At 40.6% G+C, this 24,483-nt stretch overlaps 1 protein-coding gene across 3 annotated transcripts; it reads right to left on the bottom strand.

Annotated features, from left to right (window-relative positions):
* Window positions 1–4,589: 4,589 nt before the first annotated feature.
* On the bottom strand, window positions 4,590–17,785 carry LOC144030888 (5-hydroxytryptamine receptor 2A-like). 3 transcript variants are annotated; one of them, XM_077537548.1, is made up of 4 exons: window positions 17,502–17,785; window positions 16,702–17,411; window positions 11,150–11,350; window positions 4,590–6,999 (listed from the first exon to the last, which is right to left on the bottom strand). In XM_077537548.1, the coding sequence occupies exons 2-4, from the start codon at window positions 17,114–17,116 to the stop codon at window positions 6,260–6,262; spliced, it is 1,356 nt and encodes a 451-aa protein (XP_077393674.1). In that variant the 5' UTR covers window positions 17,117–17,411; window positions 17,502–17,785; the 3' UTR covers window positions 4,590–6,259. The 3 variants fall into 3 exon arrangements, with proteins under 3 accessions (XP_077393674.1, XP_077393673.1, XP_077393672.1); XM_077537547.1 differs by having other exon boundaries at window positions 16,702–17,285; window positions 17,352–17,785; XM_077537546.1 differs by having other exon boundaries at window positions 16,702–17,785.
* Between the last annotated feature and the right edge of the window lie 6,698 nt (window positions 17,786–24,483).

Here is a 24,483-nt window from a genome sequence, read left to right on the forward strand (position 1 = left end):
GCATCATGCGATTGTTCCTTGACATTTATTCAATTGCCGCCTTGCACAATAGAAATAGGTTGAATAAATAGAAATAATCCACAAAGTCAAAAGAAAAAGTCCACAGCACACATGGATGCGTAGGAACATGCTCAGGATAAGTCCAGGGTGTGTGCATGGCTCATCTCCCCAGTTTAGTCAAAATAGCTACCACCTTGCACAATAGAAATGAGACTAGAAATAGTCCACAGTCAAAAGTTTTGTGCACGCATGCAGTGTACAGCAGTCATACAATTTGTGTCATGAGCATTCCTTGCAACTCGCTGATGATAATAAAACTGTTCCCTTTCACAATAGAAATTAACACAACAAGCTATGTATATATGTGTGTGTGTGTGTGTGTGGGGGGGGTGTCCACAGTCAACTCAGTGCTTGCACACTTGCTTTCACACGATTACTATTTGTTCCTCTCACCAGTTATACATTTCAGAGCACCACCACCTTGCACAATAGAAATAAATGAATCCAAAATCTCCTGCCTTTGATGTACCGCCTCTCTCTTCAAGCATTTCTCCTTCTTTTGAAAAATGTCACCTGCTGTGGTTTGTTTTGCGAGGTGGCCACGGCTAGTTTGCCTCCTACAAATTTCCTTTGTTTATTGCCCGTCTTACTTGTTCGCTCGCTTGCAACGTCTCGGTGATGGATGTGGATTATTTTCTGAGAGGAACCACTTTCCAAATAAAAAACCTTCTCGGAGCTTCCAGAAAACTCTTTTATACACACTTGCACTTTATTGCACAATGTGATTAAGGGCCTAGCTGACTTTTTTTTTATGTACGACTGTGTGAATCATTCCTATGTTTATTTCTATTGTGCAAGGAGGCTATGTTATCATGACTAATTGGTGAGCAGAACTGTCACGTTTGTATGATGTGCACTTGCACACACAATTTTTGCGTGATCTTTTTTTTATTGGATACATTATTTCTAGTGGTTATGTGTATTTCTATTGTGCAACATGTCATCTTTAAACAAATAATTGGAGAGAGCGTCTGTCACATAAATTATCTGGTACAGAGTGTGCAATGATCTTTTTTAAATATGTGGATTTTTATTGTTGAAAAATGTTATAAACCCCTTGAGATCTCGTTTGTTTTTTCCTAGGCCTTGTGTTAATTTCTCTTGTACAAAGCGGCTGTTCTCATAAATAACTGTCGAGTGGCATTTAACATTAAATTTCCAACACGTGACAGAATGTGTGCTGATATTTTTATGACTTTTTTGATTATTTCTAGGCCCTGTGTTAATTTCTATTGTGCAAGGTGGCCGTTATTATAACTGTCGAGAGGCACTTGCGTTAAATTTCCGACGTGTCAGAATGTGTGCTGTTCTTTTTGTGACTTTTTGGATTATTTCTAGGCCCTGTGTTAATTTCTATTGTGCAAGCTGGCTGTTATCATAACTGTCGAGAGGCACTTACATTAAATTTCTGACGTGACAGAATGTGTGCTGATATTTTTATGACTTTTTTGATTATTTCTAGGCCCTGTGTTAATTTCTATTGTGCAAGGTTGCCGTTATTATAACTGTCGAGAGGCACTTGCGTTAAATTTCCGACGTGTCAGAATGTGTGCTGTTCTTTTTGTGACTTTTTGGATTATTTCTAGGCCCTGTGTTAATTTCTATTGTGCAAGCTGGCTGTTATCATAACTGTCGAGAGGCACTTACATTAAATTTCTGACGTGACAGAATGTGTGCTGATTTATTTATTTTTTTTACGACTTTTCGGATTATTTCTAGGCCCTGTGTAAATTTCTATTATGCAAGGCGGCCGTTGTCATAACTGTCCAGAGGCACTTGCATTAAATGTACGACCTGACAGAATGTGTGCTCTTCTTTTTGTGACCTTTTGGATTATTCCTAGGCCCTGTGTTAATTTCTATTGTGCAAGGTGGCCGTTATCATAACTATCGAGAGGTACGTGCATTAAATTTCCAACATGTGACAGAAAGTGTGCTATACTTTTTGTGACTTTTTGTATTATTTCTAGTCCCTGTGTTAATTTCTATTGTGAAGGAAGCCATTCTCATAAATAACTGTCGAGAGGCACTTGCATTAAATTTCCGACGTGACAGAATGTGTGCTGATTTTTTTTAATGACTTTTCAAATGATTTCTAGGCCCTGTATAAATTTCTATTGTGCAAGGTTGCAATTATGGCGACTAACTGACAAAGATGTCGGGTCCCAGCTTGCTCACACGTGACGGAACATGCGGCGTTATTTTATTGAGTGACTGTTGATGATTTCTAGTGTTTGTGTTTATTTCTATTGTGCAATGTTGACACAGGAAAGTTTGAAAAGTGTCATGGGCGAAAGTATTGGGACACAGGCTCAGATTTTATTTTATTTTTTTTCTGCTTTGAATGCTTCAGCTGACTTGTTGTAGTTGCATCGGCATCGTCCTGTGGGCCAGATGAATCTCACACCTTCGTCTCCATCCTCTTCCTCCTCCTCCTGCGTGTTGACCTTTCTTTGCTTCCCCCCGTCGGATTCTCTCATTTGTCGTCTCGGCGGGCACTTTTCCCAAAATGTCGCTAGCGACATTTTAAGCAAGTTTTGGCTCAATTTGACAAACTTCTGCAAAATGTATCAAATCATGGTGGCAGACGGAAAATAAGAGCAAACCTCAAATGTTCCTCCTTTTGGGGGTTTTCCAAGCAGAACTTTGCAGAACGCACATGAACGTTGATGAGTAACTGTAATGTGATGACTGGTGTGTAAAAACTAGTAACGTCTTCCATGAGTTGTTCCCCAAAAAGTGGCCATATACAAGTAAAGTACAATTGCCGGTAGCGCATTCAACTTTGTCAAGCGGGTGAGAATGGTGGTGATGCGCGTGACCGGAGGGTTAGGCCGGACCGTGCACAACAGCACCCTTGAAAAACAAAACCCAGAACCCCCACACTGTGAGCCAGATGTGCAAACCACTAGGTTTCCGTGTCATCCTAATTATCTTTCAATCAAAAATCGATCAATAATAATAATAATAATTTATAATACTAATAATAAATATAATAAAATTAAATAATAAATAAAATAAATAAATAATAAAAATAATAATAATTAATAATAATAATAATAATCAATAATTTTCAATAAAAAAAAAACACCAAAAAAAAAAACTCCAATCCAGAACCACCACACTGTGAGCCAGATGTGCAAACTGCTAGGCGTCCGTGTCGTCCTGTCGTGTCCGTGTCATGTCGCATTTAAGGCTTTTTTTTTTTAATCTTTAAATCAAAAATCACATCAGCAATAATAATAATATATAATTTAAAATTAATAAAAAGAATTTGATACATATAATTATGGAGTGACATGGGAGAAAAAAAAATAATGTATGTATAAATAATGTTTCTTGTCCGGACGAGAAACATATTTATTTATTTTTTTCACTTTAGGGGTTCTGTAAATAATAATTAGAATGATATTAAATAATAATAATAAATAATAATAAATAATCAATATAGTTAAATAATAATAATCAATAATCAATAACTTTCAACCAAAAAAAAAAATCCAACCCGGAACCGCAACATTGTGATTCAGATGTGCAAATCGCTAGGCTTCCATGTTGTCCTAATTAGGGATTTAAAAAAAAAAAAAGAAAAAATCTTTCCATGAAAAATAAATCTATAATAATAATAAAAAATAATAATAGTAGTTAATAATAACAGTAATAATAATAACTTTCAGTCAAAAAACCTACACAAAAAAAACCCTCCAACCCAGAACCACCACACTGTGAGCCAGACGTGCAAACCGCTAGGCGTCCTAATTATTTATTTATTTATTTTTTAAATAATCTTTCAATCTACATGCTCGATTGTCTAATTGAAGCCCCACAGAGGCTCATGACGCAAGGTCAGACCCGATTGTTGTGGGCCTGCACCCAAAACATTGCTCATATCTCCTTCCTCCCTCGTGTCATTTCCACGGACACCATCACGGCAATGAGACCATATGACTGACTGGTGCATCTACGAGGGACACTGGCTCACGTAGACATCTATTTTTTTTTTTCCTCGACCTCCCCATCTCTCGTGTCTTCCCTTCTAATCTAAGATCCCAGGGACCGACCGACTGACCACATGTCCAACTCTTTATTGGCATTTGACAGAAAAATAATTAATTAAGACGATGGGACGGCCAGCTCCTTTCATCTTTTTTTGACATCGTCACATTGAAAGTCATCAATCACGCCGACGTTTTGTCCACCATCCGTCGCACTGCAATTTCCAACAATTTACAATTTGCTTTTTCACATCATCGACATATTTCACACAAGTCCCAGTTTTTGTCAACATTCACATATTTTGGTGAAATCTCACTTTTTTTTTTTTTTTCAACACAATTAAAAATTTTGACACAATTGACATGTTTGGCAAACTTGCCAAATTCTTGCACGATTTTTGAAGCCTTTCACAGTTTTTAGCACAATTAGTGTGTACAATTTATATTTTTGAAACTACATATACATATATATATATATATATATGTATATATATATATATATATATATATATATATATATATATATATATATATATATATATATATATATATATATATATATATATATATGGCAATTCACATTTTTGACACAATTTGCAGTTTTTCTCTTTATTACAGTTTTTTTTTTTTTTTTGTACATTTTGTATTTTTGACACATTTCTCATGTGTTTTGATACATCTCATTTTGGTCAAATTACTCCCTACTTGTTTTTGGCACAAACAGGCAGAAATATTAAATATGACATCATCATTGGAAAGAAAATGAAAATAACCAATTGTTGCTATATGTAGCAATAGCAGCTGTTAGCATGTTAGCAATTGCAATTTGAAAATGATACTAGAATTGCCAAAAATAAATAAAAAATACGGGTACCGTGCATATTTTGGAGTCAAGTCGCTGCAGAAGCTATTTATGTGTTAGCATAACAACTATTAGCATGACTTACCTTGAAGTGATAGAATTTTTTTTTTTATATCTCTGATTCATCGATTTAGAAAAACAAATAATCAAATTAAATTTTAAAATGAGTGTTCCTTGCAATCATAATCAAAACTGAGATATACAATAATACTAAAGCTAATGCTGAGCTCATTAAAGTGCTAATCACATTTGGCTTGTGCTTGATGTTATCGTATACAGAATAATATCTAGCTTAGATGGGTCGTGTGAAAGAGGCTAATGTTTAGAGCGACAAGCTAATGCTAACGCTAATTCGCCTGGCTGTGTTTGCTATTTGCACGTGACAGTGGAAAAAAAATATGTTTGGATGAGATGCGCGTTTGAAGCTTAAATGGGCTCATTGAATGGGGCTCACGGCTCAATGCTAATGCTAAGCTAATTCTGAAAATGGAGAATACAATCCTGCTTCGATGGGCAGCGCGAACGGGGCGAATATTCTTGGAGAGGAAACTAATGCCACTGCTAATTGGTCTGTGCTTGCTGTTTGTGATTTAGAACCTGTGAAAAATTATGCTTGGATAAGAAACACTAGATGGGCTGATTGAAGGAGGTTCACATCTCAGTGATAATGCTAAGCTAATGCTAATCGTAAAATGCTAAATGTCCAAATGTTAAAATAATAATAATAATAATATTAATAATAATAATAATAATAATAATAATAATAATAATAATAATAATAATAAATATTGGTATTATTGGTAAAATTGGTATGCCCGATAATATGGTAATAAAACATAAAATAAATAAAAATAAAATAAAATGGTAATATTGGTCTTCCAATAATAATAAAATAATAATAATAATAATACCATAATACTACTACTACTACTACTAATAATAATAATAATAATAAATATTGATATTATTGGTAATATTGGTATGTCTGGTAATATGGTAATAAAAAATAAAATAAATAAAAATAAAATAAAATGGTAATATTGGTCTACCAATAATAATAAAAAACATAATAATAATAATAATAATAATAATAATAATAATAATAATAATAATAATAATAATAATAAATATTGGTATTATTAGTAACATTGGTATGCCCGGTAATAATAAAAATAAAATGGTAATATTGGTCTACCAATAATAATAAAAAACAATAATAATAACCAATAATAAAATAAATACAAAAAAACGCTAAATGTTGTCCAAATGTTAAAATGCTAATGCTAAGCTAATGTCCGGGCTGCGCTCGGCGTGCATAGTTGTCGTCGTCGTTAACTCTCCATTCACACACGGCTCTCGTCTCTGCCTCCCGTCTTCGGGTCCCGTTCTTTTTCCCGGCGGGCAAAGGAGAAGTCGGGCTGCGGGATGCCCGCGATGGAGGGGTACGCCATGGGGGGGATGGTGTTGACCAGGATGAGCTGCAGCGGCTTGCCGGCGGGCGTGGCATAGCGGCAGCGCAGGTAGCGCAGGAAGGCGGCGCGGTACGTCTGGTTAAAGAGCGTGTACACCAGCGGGTTGACGGCCGACGACAGGTAGCCCACCCACACAAACACGTTGAGCAACCCCCCCATGAGGGCGCCGTCGCACGCCGGCGCCTCGCACGCAGCCACCAGCACGTTGGTGACGAAGAAGGGGCACCACATGACCACGAAGAGGAAGAAGACCACGCCCAGCACCTTGGACGCCTTCTGCTCGTTACTGATGGACTGCACGGTGCGGCGGGAAGCAGCGGCGGCGGCGGCCATCTTGGGCTTCTCCGACGACAGAGAGGCGTGCGGGAAGAAGGCGGCGGCGGCGGCGACGCCCCACTTGGGCCGGTCCAGGCACCGCATCATGAGCGAAGCCTCGTTGCGCAAGGCCCGGATGGTCAGGAAGTAGGTGACCACCATGATGGCCAGCGGCACGAAGAAGGCCACGAAGGAGCCGGCCAGCACGAAGCTGTCGTCCGTTAGCAGGCAGCTGCCGTCCTTGAACACCTTGGATTGGTCGCGCAGGCCCATCACCGGGATGGGCGTGGAGATGCCTGCGCACAGGGAAACGGAAAAAAATCATGTTCACGGAACGAGTACGTCATATGCAACGAGAACGACAATATCACGATATTAGCGTCACATCCAATGGCGGAGCCAGAGGGGGGGCCGGGGTGGCACGTGCCCCTGCTGAAATGTGATTGGACCCAGCAGACGCCAAATGATTGACATATCACGGCACCGGCGCAGTGACGTCGCACGCCTTGCCGATTCAGCCTGCCAGCATTTTTTTCAAGCAGACGCCTACTAATTGTTATGCCCCTCCTGAACAGTGGCTGGCGCTACTTACGACAAAGCATTATAATCCAGCTCACTAGGAGTCTGGAGAAGGAGAATCATCTGTTTTCAGGAGCAGTCTCCTGAGTACCGAGAATGCATGTTGGTGTTTGGCTATATCATGTTTGTTTGCCTGTGAGACGTGAGTGACTGTTTAAAATAACTTTTATGTTCAGATTATGGGTGTCAAAATATAACGGCACTATTTTTTTTAATGCTCGATTAACGACCGCTCCTTATTTGGAAAGCCTCTACTCAGGGAATTCTAGTCACCACGCAGTAGAAACGTCCACGTCAAAACTACCCAATAGAAAAGCACTGGAGCTAAAATACAGTGTTTAAGGGGCAGAATATAGGTGGAGGAGCCATTTGGACTGTGTCTCACCACTACCACCCGTGCCTTGCTTTGAAAGAACGCACTCGGTTAGCCGTTGCGTTCGCACCGAGCACCAAGAGGCGTCCATGGGCACTCTGAAACCCCTGTGAGAGTGAAGAGCCGAATGGACGCCGTCTTGACAGTTGGAGTGAGCACAAGCCTATTTATCTTTAAATGTGAGGCGTATTTTATTCAGCATCTCCACAAAATATCTCATCAAGGTGAAAGTGAAACTACCGATGTGTTCGCTGTAACAGTAGAGCGGCCTCAGCTGCGTCTCGCATCCGAGAACTTAACAAAATAAAAGCGTCCGACGTCATAAAAAGGAGAATTTAGCAGTAATAAATTAAATGATACTGCCTAATGTGTGGGGATTGGCGTCAAGTTGTATTTTACAATTTTAAAATGTGCAGAAACTCGCAAGTTACTTATTGTTTAAAATTACAGAGCTATTAATATGAAAAAAACACATTGGTCGTTTCTGGTTCTTATGCAGTAAAAATTCGTCATTTTACAATGCACATCCTATTTCACTTAACAAAATAAAAGCCAAGCGCGAATGCATATATTTGTGGGGACTGTTGTATTTTACAGTTTTAAAAATGTGCATAATTTCACAAGTTACTTCATGTTAAAAATTAGGCAACTCCTAATATGAAAAGAGAAATGCATTGAGCTTTCACTATTGTCTTACAAATGCAATTATACCATGTTGTAGTGATAGAAAAATGACCAAAACAAATCAGTCACGCTTTGGTTTGGTTTTACAGTACAGCACATTTTATTTTTATTTTTTTTTAACCTTTTTTTCTTGAATTGTTATGAAATTACTCTATCAATAAATGTTTAAATTCTTTTAATTGAATTGTTATGAAATTACTCTATCAATGACAAAAAAAAAAAAACATTGAAATTGTACATTTTATTGTAAATGTAGGTATAAATTGAGATATAAAATGTGCAATTAATGTGTGATTAATAGTCAGTTAATTATTGAAGTAATGCGATTAACTATGATTACAAATTTTAATCCACTGACACCTCTAGTTCAGATAGATTGTTTTGGACGGACATCAATAAGCAACGTAGTTTTGTGCAAGCTAAAAATAAGTATGTTGTTGTTGTTATGCAATACAATAGCACCCTCCAATGGTTGAAAGTTCAAACAGACACTAACTGACATTTGCATTTACAGGTAGAAGTGGAGGATTTATTAACATTATTATTAATTAATCACATTAATAAATTATGTGGTTGTAAATGAAGTAGTAGTTGGAGTAATAAATGTATTTTTCATAGGGTGTGTGGAAAATGAAACGACAAGGAGAGTTTGGCACTTAGACAGGATCTTTAGTCATACTGTAATACAAATTTGCATTATGTTCATATTATAATGTTATGTTGATAAAAGTACTGTAATTGCATGAATACAGTATCTGCGTGTGCGTGCAAGTTCATTCAAGTTAAACAGTGCTGAATTATTTTTTTTGTACATTTTATACATTCTTAATAAACGGCACATTATGTGCAAAAATCTCCCCTGTGCTTAATATGTACTTAAATATATTTGAACTTCGATAGAGACTCCGATTGAAATAAATTTTCATGAAAACAAATTTGGCATCATCTTTGGATGAAGTATCCTTGGCCCCCCCCTGGCCCCCCTATTTATAAAAGTCTGGCTCCGCCACTGGTCACATCTGTTCAATAGGTCAGCTTGATTTCCATTTGTGCTTTTCCAGCGCCCTCTGGTGGTTATTTATTAGCGCAGTTTAACTCATCTTCGAGTTAAGGCACACTCGACCCAAGGCGTTTCGTTATGCTAGGTCCGCCATTTTGGCTCCTCGGCCGCCATTTTTTTTCCATATTCATTTTATTTATATCTGCCTCACGCCAGATGCTAAGTTAAATGTCACTTTGCTGGATTCCTTCCGTGTTAAAGGCAAAGCCAGGGTCTTTTGTTATGGTGCTGATGTCTATTTTGCTTGTGTTGAAAACAAATTGTCGCTGCCACCTTATCCGTCACGCTGGATGCTATCATGCAGAATTTGCCATTCTGTGTTGCTGTTTGAAATCATATCTCGCTTTGCTGGGTTCTGTGTAATTTTTATTTTTTTTTAAATAGGATCTACAAAGCTCCAGATTTGCTTCGTTTCAGTTTGAAAAGGAAGCTGTTGACAACTTATTTGGATTGGTGAAAGGGTGCACAAACGAGTGTGAACAATAACGACATTAGCGCCGACGCTAGCGCTAACGCAGCACAGCAAGTGTCTGACGGTCGCCGAGGCAACGGAGCTGATGCTATCCTTCACCGGATTGCGCAAGAGGGTTCTTCTTCTTCTGTTTGCCGTTGTTTTTCCCACCACAACAAATTGTTGCTGATGATGTCACAACGCGGCCGCACTCTCATAACGTTGATTAAAAATGACTAAAGCATATTCAATATTTGTAATGCTCACAACTGCGGGGGGAAATGAAAACCATCTGTGTCTCAACAGACGCACACATTCGGCACACGCGGCAACTGCACTTATGCTGTCGAGCCGGACCATCTGTGTATGTGTATGTGTGCATGCGTGCGTGCTGGAATGGCGGCAGACAGACGGCCCGGGTGGTCTCCAGTGGGAGCGTTACGCTGGCTCATCTTGTAGATGAAAGTTGACCAAGGGGATACATCTTTAGCCTGCACAAGTCTACACACCCCTGTTCACATGCCGCATTTTTGTTCGACCAAGATAAAGCATATCCAAAATGATTCTGTCACTAGTTTGGACTTTTTTTTTTTTTTTTAAGTACGTTACAGCGAGCCTCCTTTGCGCTCTTATGGCGATGCTAAGTCTTCCGTGTCTGTGGACGGTAAGAAAAGGATACCAGCACGATGCCATATTATAATGACAAATAGGGCTGGGTCTAAAATATCAATATCAAATCGATATTCCTTTTCATAGCCCAATATCGATGAATAAAACCATGAATTGATACTTTTAATACGAACTGTTAAAATTGCTAACATGCTAAGTGTATGTTGAGCTAACAGTTGTTATGCTAACAATTAGCACAATAGTGACTTATGTCAGATGTGAACTGCTAACATGCTAATTGTTGGTAACCTGAGAAAGCACTAAAATAGTACCCCATCATTGACTAATATGAACTGCTAAAATAATGTGCTGTGTGTTGAGCTCACAGTTGTTATGCTAACAATTAGCAAGATAGCGACTTATGTGATAGAAGTGTTTTTAAGAATTTTAATTTCAGATGTGAATTGCTAACATGCTAACTGTTGGTAACCTAAAAACGGACTAACTTTGTAACCCATAATTGGCTAATATGAACTGCTAAAATGCTAACATGCTAAGTGTGTGTTGAGCTAACAGTTGTTATGCTAACAATCAGCAAGATGGTGACTTATGTGATTAAAAATGTTTTTTAAGAATTTGAATTTCAGATGCAAGCGTGTTTACGCGTGCGAGTGTTGCGTCAGCACTTGCCTGCCGAGATGGTCCACACGGCCACGATCTTGATGCGGGCCTTGGTGCGCGAGTTGAAGCGGCTGTGGTGGATGGGGTTGCGGATGGCGATGTAGCGGTCCAGCGAGATGGCGCACAAGTGCATGATGGACGCCGTGGAGAACAGCACGTCCAGGTAGATCCACACGGGGCACAGCTCTGACGGCAGAGGCCAGCCATAATCTGGCCAAAACGGGACCAAATCACACATTAGCTACATCCTCAAATGATCACATGCTAACAGATACGGCGCTAAGGCATCTTAATTTAATAGTGAGTAGTTAGCAACCTTAAATACTCACAAAGATAGAAGTTTTGGCACGTGACAGTATGTTTAAAAAAGAAAAGAAAAGAAAATTGTCGTGAGAAAATATTTTTTGTTCAATAAATCAAAAGTCATTTTAGTCACAGCTGCAAAAATGTGTGAGCTGTTGCTAATGGGATTTATTGGGGCTTGGAATGGTGAAATTTGAAGAGGCCCCCAAAATAGCACTGGAGCCATAATGAGCAGCCGTGGGAGGCGCTTATGAACAATTAATGTCACACAACATGTCGGTGGCGGCTTCCGCTGTCTCGTTAGCGAGGACTTGTTAGGGCGGAAACAAATGGCGCGACCTTCGCTTCGCGTCTCCATCCAGCCGAGCGGTTTTTGACGGCCCGTATTAACAAATGAGGTTTTCTCCTTCAGCGGAACCACGACTGTCATGACAAGTTTGCTCGATATGAATTATTTGGCTGTTGCTAACATAGCTTTGAGATTAATTTTTCAAAAGTCATTTCCAGTTGAATACTTTTTGTAGTAACTTTGTACATATGCCGCCATTGTTATTTATGTTGAAACGCATTCAGTGTGTAGTGGCATGGAATGGCGGCTGCCTCTGCTGAGAGATTCGAATTTGCATATTTATATGGGGGGGGCGTGGAGAGGGAGGAGTCTGGTAGCGTAAACCACGCCCACACGACCTAATAAACCAATCGAGGCGCAAGACGACATATCTGCGACGGAACATGAGTTTTCTTGCAGACAAACAGGAGCAATCCAGCTCCCGGTGGTGCATTGCGTGGTTATCCAAAAACAAGAAGAAAATCAAGAAAATGATTAAACGTTGTAGTCATGGCTTGTGTAAGAAGAGATAACCGTTATCCCAATCGACTAACCGGCGTCTTGCGGTAGTCATGGCTTGTGTAAGCCAGAGAGCAGTTATCCTAACCAACTGGAAGGAGGTATCCGGTATCCCTTCCCTAAACCCACAAACAACTACGAAAAATGTCATCAAACTTTGTGGAAGACCACACGACCAGTCGAATCCCTCTAAAATGAGCAGAAATGACGACGACTAAGGTAATGTTCTCTACTGTTGTTTTTAGCCAAAGGCTAACGATAGCTCCGGCTAGCTAACCGTCCACACGTTTGTTGACTTACTATTTACTATAAATGCCAACAGAGCAAACTTTGCACACATGACCAGTTGAATGCCTCCAAAATGACAAGAAACCACGAAGTCTGCACTATGGTAATGTTTCCATTGTTGTTTTTAGCCAAAGGCTAACGATAGCTCCCGGTAGCTAACCGTCCACGCTAACGTTTGATGATTTACTATTTACTATAAATGCCAACAAAAGATTGAAACAGTGAGGCAATAAAAGTTCCTTCTTACCCTGGTTGACAGGAATAATGTCCAAAAACTTTGGTTTTGCTGACATTTGGTCAAAGTGCGTGAGGCGACTCTTTGTCTTTTCCTTACTTCTGTAGCAGCAGATGGCGATGCGTATTTCCTTTTTATTTTTGGACAAAATTGCATGTTGAGGGAGTGAAGATACCCTTCACTAAAAAATATAAAGCCCCCTCTGCTTGCTTCGAAGAGAAATATCGACGTCCTGAAAAGACCGAGTGGGACGCTACATTACCGCGACTCATTGGAATCAGCTGTTTGGAGCCGCTAGCCACAAAAACATGGAGTTGGTTGGAGTGGAAGCTTAAGGTATGTTGTTTTTGCTTGAAACAGTACATCCATCACTACTTTCGTGGTCTCAATTGTCATTCATGAAATCGTTTGTGTCCGGATATACTTGTCTTGCTGTATGTCGAAGACTTCAAGCTAGCTTAGCTTGCTAGCTGCTAACAAAGAGACCACACGTTTGCAACACATTCCTCGGCAGAGATCAAGCCTGAGTTACGTCGCACTAGAAGGGTCTATTAATAAGATAAGGAATGTGTTTGGATTCATGCGTCTGCACAGATTCACAAATCTGGATTTTTTTGATTTTTTTTTGTGCGTGTGACCTTTCCTGGATTTGACCGTATGCCGTTTTTTTGTATGTAATCCACTCAAGTTTTTTGACACGGGGCCTCTGAAGTGTAATGAGCTTGAAACGCACAAGTGAAGCTTGTCAGCTGCTTTGGAATTCAAGCACAGAACGACGTAAAATTTGGAGGGAACAGAGCCACAAAAAAAAGTCTGATGAAGCCTTCTCAGCAAAGACACAGGTTGTGAGACATTTTGATTTGAAGAGACAATTTTAAGGTCATTTTGCAATTTCCGGTGGGGGTCAAGTTGAGCCCCCAAAGTTTCATTCTACAACATGAAATTTGGTAGATTTGTCAGTCATGATTAGAAACACAAACAAAAGTATCAAAAGTCAGAGCTGGAAATATTGTCTAAAATAAATACGTCGTTATAGTTATATTAATTGAATCCACACAAATGTCCCCGAAACACACAGCAAATTTGTCTGTTTGATTTGAAGCGGCCATTTTGGATGACAAAACGACCCGCACAGATTTTGTCTGGTTGCGAGCGACCAGGTTTGAGTCAGATCGACAGATGGATGACACAAAAGTGGGAAATTTGGAATTTCCTCTGTGAGGTGCTCTGCTCTTTTATTGTCCGCTTGTCTGATTTGTTGGCTTCATTAAGCGGTTTCGCAGCAAATGAAAACAAACCTACGCCAAAGGACGCCTTCCAATTTGCTTATGAACGGCATCCTGATGAACTTTTATTCCCTCTGCTGCGCTGCGCTTATTTCCCCCGTTAGTCAGCGCCAGCACAAAAAAGAATGACTCAAATGCGGCCGGCCCGCAGAAAGCGCCAGCTCGTAAACAGTGGCGGCCCCCCAAGAGATGACGGCGTGCTCGTTGCCATGGCAGCACTCCAAGTGGACGGCGTGCGTTTGGAAGCTTTTCTCCAAGGACACAACGTCTCAGAGGTTCTTGGCACAAGATGCTCAAAACTGGAAACAAAAAAGTTTTTTTTAGAAATATATGACTTATCAAAAATGGATTCTCGAAAATATAAAACCTTTTTCCAGAATTGAGTATTTTTTTAAACCGAATCTAGTACGGTAAAATATAGATATTTTTTTTCACATTACTCTGTATGACCCTAATCTCATTTTTTTTAATACAGTATAAATTTTAAACACTTTTCTTGGGTGCTCTAAAAATAAAAAAATAAAAGGCCGGAATGGGATATTGGGATATTTTGACAAGCGCATGCCACAGCCATGTTAATAAGACACCTGGAGCCCCCCTTGCAAAAAAAACAAAACAACAAAAACAAAACCAGCATAATATTCGAGTCTCCTTTTGATGTGGCGGCTTTTTTCCGTGAATTGAAGAAGCGGTTTATGCTCAGCGAGCGGCTAATTGCGCAGCGTGTTTGTTGTTAGTTTGTCTAATGACTTGTTTGTCCTCTCCTAAAAGAGACTAATCAGCGCCCGAGGCTTCTGCTTCTTCTTTTCTCCTAATTCATTGACTCGGATTTTGTTCTCTTGTGTGCATGTTGGAGCAGCAAAACACAAAAAGACGGTCAGAACAAAGCAAGCGGCGTTTTTTTCGCCGCCAAAAACAAACGATTGGAAAGTCATGCCGGTGTTTATTCAAGTGAAAACTGCAAAATGTTGTTGACTTCTTAAGATGGTAAACCCGTCCGTTACGATGAGTGAACCAACAAAAACTGTAAAATGTTGATTTCTTAAAATGGCAAACCCGTCCGTCATGACGTGCGAACCAACGAAAACGTTAAAATTATTGTTGACTTCTTAAAACGGCAAACCCGTCCGTCATGACGAGTGAACCAACTGCGCCTCTATTGCGACGGATGGACTGCCACTTTTCACACCAAGGTCTTGGATTTGTTTTGCGCCATCAGTAAGCTGACTGGTCATCTGTTGCTTCCAAGACGGTGGAGGCCTTTGTTGACAGTGAGGGAAAGCCTGCAGGCTGCAGCCAGAAAAAAAACAAAAAAACAAAAAAAAACCTGCCTGCTGCCTGGTGTCTTCATGAACCTGAATTTTATTAATTCTATGTTATTAAAAAATCTTTTTTTTTAAACCCACTCCCAGACCAGACGTCATCTGGTGGACAAAACAAATATGAAGGGGAAAAAAAAACAGGACATTTGGGGTAAATAGAAAAAAAAAAAATGAAAAAATGCTGCTGCCATGTGGCTCCTCTCTCATTTCTCTGCGTGAAACACTTGAAGCGAGCCGTAAGAACTTGCAGGCACAATATTCTGTAAATAATCTTTGTCTTTAAAATATGGAGATGCCTGCTTTGAAAACTGGCAGTAAGTTCAAATAAGGTGAGCAATAGTTTTAATTAGAGACACAAATGTACGGGAATAGTTAGCCAGCTCATGAAATTGTGAAGTAGTCAGGTAGTAAAGTCCATCTCGGCAAGTGTATCAGCTCCTTACTCTCTCGTTACTTTGCTGTTGGTCTCTCTCTCGCACCAGCACCACAACAAACGTTGGGTCAACTTTGTTGCTAGCTAGGATGAAACGGGTACGACAAAAACAAGGATGGATTTCCGGGATCATTGGTTGGGATGCGGCGAAGGATACATGCGCTTAAAGGTAACTGAGGAAAACTCAACTGTTTGTAAATCGGGTTTTAGCGACCTTGTCCGAGTAGTTTATTTACAAATAGCCATGACTTCTGACGTCAATTTCAGTTTGCTGTTAAAAGTATGTACGTCGAACCCAACATTTTGTGGGGGTATACGACCAAACCCTGCCACGGATTGAGATGATCTGCGAGTAATTCTCACCCGCTCAACAAGATTTGCAATTATCTATCAATGCCACAAAATGCTAGTGATGGGGAAAACCAGCTTTATCCAGGTGTGGCGGGGTTTTTGACTTTCTGGACCTGGATTTCCCGTCTCTGATTAAGGCTATAGCGAAACTAAATGTAGCACCACCTATCACTTCAGCAGAGTTCCTTAGCTGTGAGACGCAACAAGATGTTGCTAAAGAAGTATTATTACATGAGATGTTAATTTGAACACAAAAACGCAGGGGAAACGAAATCAGGGAGTAAGTTTAACATCCCATCTTGGAGTCTTGAAAGAGACTAACGTGCATGTTTTTGGACAATGGAAGGAAGGAAAAAAAAAACCTGTGGCAAACACGCAAACTTGACATAGGACGCCGACGACCAAGATTCCAATCCCTGAAACTGAAAACTGTAAGGCAGACATTTGAACCACTTTATTACGAAATGGAGTCACCAAATGTCGGTTGACTGCTTACCATAGAGGATGGTCACCATAGAGACCGGCATGACCAACATGCCCAGGAGCATGTCTGCCACAGCCAAAGACATCAGGAAGTAGTTGGTTGCGTTCTGGAGCTTCTTCTCCAAGGACACAGCCAGGATGACCAAGATGTTGCCCGTCACCGTCACGCCGATCACCGCCAGTATCAGCAGGGCCGCCCAGTTTTTGCCCGCCTCCGCCGCATCCCGGCATAACCAGCCGACCCCCTCCTGGTTAGAGCCGTTCGCGACGTAATGGCACCCGTCGTGGCTGGCGTTGGCGGGCCCCGGCCGGAACCCGTGCGGCGGGGGCCGCGGATTGGACTCCGGGAGCTGCGGTGGGGTGGTGACCGCCAGCGTTTGAGAGATGAGCTCAGACACATTGTCGCCTCCGCCACCGCGCAGGTTCATGGTGCTACCGGACACTCAGGGTCTGGGGAACAGGTCGAACTTGGCCGTGTTTGGCTCTCCGAAAGCCCCGTCATCGCTTGGTGGAAGCCACCGTGCCATTTTTTTGAAAGTTACAGAAAAATCAAGTTGCCAGGGTTAGCCCTAACCCTAAGCCAAGTCTCCAAGGACACTGTGGAATGTTAAAAGTGTAACAACCCGGATAAAAGCATCGTGATGCAACTGACGAAGGACTTACTGATTATTGCCAGTCTTCCTCCTCGCTTGTTGGATCCATTTGAGGACATGCTTGTTTCCCCTTCGTCGAAGTTTTAATTAGAAGCCGTAATTCAGAGTTTTCTTGAAACTTTATTTGAAATATCCGGCACAAAGGGAGGTCTTTTCCTACCTTCCTACCGATACGTGCGTCCTTGCCGTCTCGACCCTCACCTGATGCTCGCAGACTTTGACAAACATGATTGGCGAAAAGATCAAATAATCCTTCAGAAGCTTCTCGTCGGAGGATCTGCGGAAGGTTTTCCAGGAGGCTCGGGGGGAGGCAATCGAAAGCGAATCAGGAGAGCCGTGATGGATATTGACTTGTCGTCTCCTTGGCGCTGCCACCCGCTCTTTGCGCTCTCAACTGGGAGCTCCCCCGCCCGCCTGCTGTTTCCTCTCTTCATCCCTTGCTCCCTCGCTATCTCTCTTACTCGGCGTCACAGAGTGTGCGCTCGCTTGCTCCGGCCGCATGAATGAACAGTTTGGCGCCTTCTCTCGGCTTCGCGTCCGTGCTAGGAAAATCCTCTGTCTCAAAATTTGAGGCACCGGCATGGCGACACGAGGGATCTTGTTGGTCATTTGCGTGGCAATGGTCTAATAAATTGACATTCTCAAAATCATGTGTCCATTAAAAGGTGTGCTTTCATTGGGTTTCGTGTAAGATCCAGAGACGACGGAATCCTGTAAAGCAAGTACGGCGGTGTCATGTGTGACCGATTTCATTTTGTTTGGTGACCAAACTCGTAACTCAATGACTCATTTTTCAACATTGAAATGATTTGAGATTTTGTTTGTCCCGTCCACTAGCCTTTGGGGTTCGGGGTTAGAGGTTACATCTTCTAGAGGTTCATGATTCGGTTTTACGTTTGGGTGCATCATCCGGTTTAGGGTTTGGGACTAGTTTTAGAATGTTCATGGTAGAGTCCACATCAAAGTAGAATCAATTAACGTTTAATGTATGTAAAGCACCATGAAGCTGAATTTTATTGATATGAGCCACAACAGATGGACCAACGTGGCATCTCGATTATTATTGCTGGATTTTTTTATTGTCTCGTTTTATCTGGATGAAATTAAATTGGTCCATATTTGCCAATAACTTTCAGCGGATTTCTTTATTATCTGGTTTATCTGTATGACGTCAAATTGCTCGATAATTGCTGATAATTATCTGCCACTGATATTATTGTGCATCCCTAAAACTTATATGCAACATTTTTAACATGCAAATCAACTGGCGATTGTGATTGGTTATTTAAGATCCAATCATGAACTAGAAGTGTTGACATCATCAAAAGTATGCGTTTTATTGGTTTAGAAACGTGACTTCATGTCACGTCATGTCCACGACAACCATCTACGGTTCAGAAGGGGTTTTAAGTACGTCATAGACAAGTACACTTAAGCATTGTGCAAACATACATGTTTTCTTAATGTCTTCACTGTAAAACATTTTCTTTTTCTATCAAGACCTAGGCAGACAAAAAAAAAATCGAGCAGGTTTCAGTCAAATAATCTGCCATTTATTGACGCATTACAGACTGAAATGCTTTGAGGATGCCTTGAAAAACTTGGGACATCACTCAGCCAAGAACCCGTAGTACAGCAAATCTTAGCTTTTAGAAACAGGCGGAAGCAAATTCATTCTAAAACAGGATGACCATCTAAAGATGTGAAACAATAAAAACCATCGGCAAGAGATGATGAGTCGCACGACTGAACGGCTGTAATCATGTGCTACAATCAGTCGTCGCTCTCCACACTGACAGCAAAAATAAAAGTGCCGCCGGCCGCAAACCTGATTGCCACCACTTGGAAACCAACAAAGTCTTTAATCACGCCGCAATTTCACAAGCCGTTGTCGGGAAATCTTGGCCTCCTTGTGTTGGATTGTCAAGGTCGTCGAGTGCCATCGATAAATATTCATATCAGTTCGGAGATTTGATGGGATCTGAATCCTTTGCGCGTTAAGAATCATCCTGGGATTTCGGGGGAGCTTTAAGGAAGGCTGGTTCAGAGATTCAAGCTTGGAGCAAAAGTGTCCTGCAGGCTCCTCCTCTCAGGTGACGGGACACAACATTGACTTTGGTTTCTTCCACTTTCAAGTGAACCTGAACCCTAACCCTAAACGCCAAGCCGAAACCCTAACCCCTAAACTCTAACCCTGAACCAGATTTTGGTCTTCTTTGAAGTGGGCACGGACCATAAACCATGGACCCACATCCTCAACCTTCTCACCCAGAGCTCTAAACCCAGACTAATTAGAATTAGGTTGGTGTTAGGGGATTAAGCTTTGAGTTGGTTTTTAGGAGGTTAGGATTTGGGAAGGTAACCTGATTTTGGTTTTCTTTGAAGTGGCCATAAACCCTAAACCATGGACCCACATCCTCAACCTCCTCAACCAGAGCTCTAAACCCAGACTAATTAGAATTAGGTTGGTGTTAGGGGATTTAGCTTTGAGTTGGGGTTTAGGAGGTTAGGATATGAGAAGGTAAACCTAAGCTAACTAACTTTCAAGATTCTTACCCTTTATTATTTGGCCCCACTTCCCTCACGAGCATAATGTGATACCTCCCCCCAGGAAAACGAAACTTCAAAACTAGGTACTCTGCCTGGGGTGAGAGTCGGGTTAGGGTTAGGTCGGTTGGTCGGAGGTTTGTAGTTTGGATTAGACTTAGTGGAGTAGGGATAGGGTGACAATTGTCATCAAGGTAAAAAACAAAAAAAACAAAAACAACTTCTATCCTCAGTTTGATGACCAGAATAGGTAAAAAAAAAAAAAAAAAAAAAAAAAAAAAAAAACAACTTCTATCCTCAGTTTGATGACCAGAATGGGACATCTGCAAGTGAAGCAATTGATTTTTATCGGAAAGACAAAGTGGGTCCGCAGATTGCGCAAGGGGAATGCGACAAAATACTGATCAAATAAACATACATACAAGTTTGTCCTTATTTTATTAAATAATTGCTTCGCCCATTATGAATACGTTTAGAAATATAATAAAATTATAATTAACAGATTATATATTTTTGCATTCTTTTAGATGTATCTAATTACGTCATAAAATAAGCACACATGCAGAGTACAGCAGAGCAAACATCCTTGAGTTGTCGTTATCCAGCCAGGCTGTAACCGTCTGACCCTTCCCTGTTTGTCCCTCCGTCCATCTGCTTTTCCCCTCCTCCAAAGTCTCGTTTGCGCCGACACCAGATCCAAAATCCAGCGCACACGCAGAGTTAATGAAACGAGGTCTTAAAAGGGCAGCGGTTCTTGATTAGCGGTTGATGTGGTTCTTTGCTTTTGATTTTGTTCTTTACTTGGTTCTCAATGAAGTCTTGAACTGTTCTTGACCTCAGTGCTTGTTGAGTTCTTATTGTGGTTCTTAACTTGTCTCTCATCTTGGTTTTTGAAGAACCCTTCTTGAAGAACCCTTCAAGAACCAAGATTTGGGGTTGGGGTTAGGGTTAACTTTTTTTTGACCAGGTTCTTCATTGTTTTTGACTGCCTCGTTGTTTGGTTCTTGACTTTGCTTCATAACTTGAGTTCTTACTTGGGCCTTGACTGGTTCTTGACTTGGTTCTTATATGGTTCTTAATAAAGTGCATCATGTAGTCCATCACTTGGCTCTTCACTTGGTTCTTCATCTTCTTGGTTCATGGCATGGTTCCTAACTTGGTTCAGAACTTGGTGCGTTATTTGGAATCAGATTTTTTATTTATTTTTTGCTCTTGATGTTTTTTTCCTTATTCGGATCTTGGTGTGTCTCTTCTATTGGTTTATGACTGTTCTTGACTGGTTCTTGCGCCTGGTTCTTGACTTGTATTTTTTTTTTTTCCCATTTGGTACCTGATGTGTTTTTTGGCACTTTCTTACCTTGGTTCAAAACTTCCGTTCTGTACTTGGCTTCTTGACGTTGGTTTGTTAAAAGAAGGACAAATGGCGTCTCTGCAAAAGGTCACTTGTGTTGATGTATATTATTGATTTATTATAGGTGTGTGCGTGTGTGTGTAGGGTGGCGTTGCAGAGGTTATGTAAGGTTTGAACCTGTCCTGCGTATTTATCACAGTTGTTTCTCCCTCCCCCTCCGACTTCCTCCAAATACCATCTGTCAATCAAGACCCTCAAGTGACTCATCAGTGTGTGCGTGTATATGTGTGTATATATACACACACACACATATACACAAGTTACCATGGCAACAGTGACACCAGCATTAATCCTGCTGACCTGTCACGCCCAAGAACTATGTTTTAAAAACCAAACAAATGCCATACCGTGGTCCCGCAACACTCTGTGGGCACAGACCCCATATCAGGAGCCCACACTGTTCAGGGACAAGTTGAATATGAAACGACGGGTTCCGTATTTTCGACTCATGACTTGACCAACGGAAGGTAACCAACCAAAGAAACGTACCGACAAACGGACAATTTTCCAAAGCAAGTCATTTTTTGCCAACATGGCCGTCTTACAAGAGTCCGGCCTTCGGTCCTCTTTGGAAACGTTTGGATAACATCGGCAACATACCAGAAGTGTCCGTTCTCTTGGTTTGTTTGTGCGAGATTTGGACTTGTTGGTTGAACCTTCCTGTTAGGTGGACTTCTCAGAAACAGCAATAATGTTCCCGGGTCAATTTGACCCTGGTTATATTGAACGATAAGAAGCACATCCCAATAAGTATTATTAAATGATTTCATTGCAAATCTTTCCAATGACAAGTTTGAGCTGTTTGTAACTTTGAAATGGGTCCATTTGACCTGGCAATGTTAAATGTCATCATGATTGGCTTTTGTTACTTCTGTTTTGGTTCGATTTTGTTTTTTTCTTGTGTTCTCATTGTCATTGTCTGTCTCATCAAGCGTGATCATGTCCACCTGTGCTCATCGTCCTGCTCCCGCTTTGTCATCCAATCAGGTCCCTCTCAGCCACCTGTGTCTTGTCCAGGTGTCGCTCGTTGTCTCGTCAACTTGATTGGATTTCCTTTCTCGGCTTTGCTTCGCTCCTTTTGTTGTCAGTTGGTTGTCCAGTCTTGTCAATTTTGTTCCTTTGTCGTTTCTTGTATTGGACTTTTGGATCATCTGTTTTTTGACTGCTCAAGCACCTTGTTTGCCATTTATTTGATTTTATATATATATATATATATATATATATAATTTTTTTTTTTTCGGTTTTTCCCGAGCAACACGGGTTGGAGAAAAGAACCACTCAGAAACTGTTCAGTGTTCACTGCACTTGATTTCATGTTCAAACATGTTTACATTCATTGTGCAGTTGTAAGATTAATGTTAAGCAATTATGCACTTTTTTTTTTATTTAGGTGCAAACCTAAGTTGTATTGTCAGTTCAACATGTTTCATTTGAAACAATTAAAAAAAAGACACCGTTGTATTAAATGTGTCTTGCGTGTTAAACTACAGTTACAAATAGGCGTGTTGTATAAAAGTTGAAATGTATGAATAAGGAAAATATCCACTAAACTGACAATTTAGTCAACTAAAATTCCTTTTTTTTTTTTTTTTCCCCAACAACTAAAATTGGATTAAAACCTTTTTTTTTTTTTTTAAATTGGATTCAAACTAAAATACAATCAGATGACTAAAACATTAATTTTAGTCAAAAGACTAAAATTAAATGTAAAATTCTTGTGAAAATTAACACTGATTTTAATTGACAATGCCAAAGTGAACAATTTTGTATGTCGATGAGGTGTTTCATAGCAAAAAAGAAGAAAAAAAAAAACGTTTTCACTTTCAAATGTGTCAGTTTGACCTGGGAAGTTTCATATTCCAAAATCAACCCAATGTGAAGTTTTACAACAACAAAATATTTATTGGGTCAGTTTGATCCTCTGTTGGACGGTCAATACGTCCCCAGCGACCGAAGGCGGACGGCAGCCATCTTACATTGCCACTGTTACTGACAAGTTGTCGTTTTTTAATTTCTGTTCCGAGTGCATCTTTTCTGCTAATTGTATGTTCATCTTGATTGTTTGCATGTCAACCATTCACATTCACCAATTGTGACTCTCGGTTTTACATTTTGCAACACATTTGGTCCTGATGGGCTTTACTTTAACTTGATTGTGTCATGACTAGGGTCATGCAAGGGTTATGCTTACTGTCATGACTAGGGTCATGCAAGGGCTATGCTTACTGTTATGACTAGAGTCATGCAAGGGTTATGCCTGGGCCATGCAAGGGTTATGTTTACTATCATGACTAGGGTCATGCAAGGGTTATGTTTCCTGTCATGACTAGGGTCATGCAAGGCTTATGCTTGGGCCATGTAAGGGTGATGTTTCAGTCATGACCGTGAGGTCAAGTGTCTGTTTTGAACTGCTGTAACCAGCATCTAGTTTCAACTGGTAAGACGTTATGTGATGTCAGAAACTATGTGATGTCAAGAATCTTTAATCCCTTTACCTTGTCAACAGCCAAACAGATAATTCCATGTCAGTCCTGCTACCCACATGTCTAGCCACAACCAATCAGATCGATTCGCTGTCTGTATAAGCCTGTCTGAGAAGTGTGTGTTTTTGTCGGATTATTACCTCTGTTCCTCTGTGCAACTCTCATTGTTTCTCGTCTAGTCAAGTTAGTTCCTCGACTTTTGATATTATGCGAATAAAGTGTTAAACTCTTATTTGTGTCTGCGTTTTTGGGATCCAACCCCAGAACATAACAGATAGTTGATCCCTCTGACAAAATGATCCACACCAATCTTTGAGTAGCACCTTAAAAGAGAAAATGAAAAGTTGTCTTAGCAATGACATGTAGATCTTCTCCCAGACTTATTGGCATAACTTTTATGTCATACACAGTGGCGTTTTCACCACAGAGGCAGAAAATGATGTACAAACACTGCAGAGAAATCAGTGTTAAAGTTAAGAGGCCTAATGGCGTGGCAACGTAAGATGGCCGCCAGTTGCTTGGCTTCTCCCAAAGGTGAGTCAGCGGCAATGCTAACAAAGTGGAGGTCAATTTTTCATTTGGTGGCCATTTTTTGCACACGTCTCAACGGCGTCCACGTGAAGTTTGGCCCGCGCGGCCGCATTCTTCAACAGTAAGCCGGCGGATGTTTGAGTGGGAAGGCAAACCAAGAAAAACTCTGG

This window comes from Festucalex cinctus, chromosome 11 (assembly GCF_051991245.1).
Source record: "Festucalex cinctus isolate MCC-2025b chromosome 11, RoL_Fcin_1.0, whole genome shotgun sequence".
Lineage (NCBI taxonomy): Eukaryota > Metazoa > Chordata > Actinopteri > Syngnathiformes > Syngnathidae > Festucalex > Festucalex cinctus.

What these genes read in the sequence shown, in the direction of transcription:
- LOC144030888 (XM_077537548.1), bottom strand. Translation starts at nt 17,116, where the DNA reads ATGAACCTGCGCGGTGGCGGAGGCGACAATGTGTCTGAGCTCATCTCT. An exon ending in TATGGTGACCATCCTCTATG is followed by an intron (nt 11,351 to 16,701) that starts GTAAGCAGTCAA and finishes CGTTTTGGCCAG; the next exon opens with ATTATGGCTGGCCTCTGCCG. An exon ending in CGTGTGGACCATCTCGGCAG is followed by an intron (nt 7,000 to 11,149) that starts GCAAGTGCTGAC and finishes CCCTGTGCGCAG; the next exon opens with GCATCTCCACGCCCATCCCG.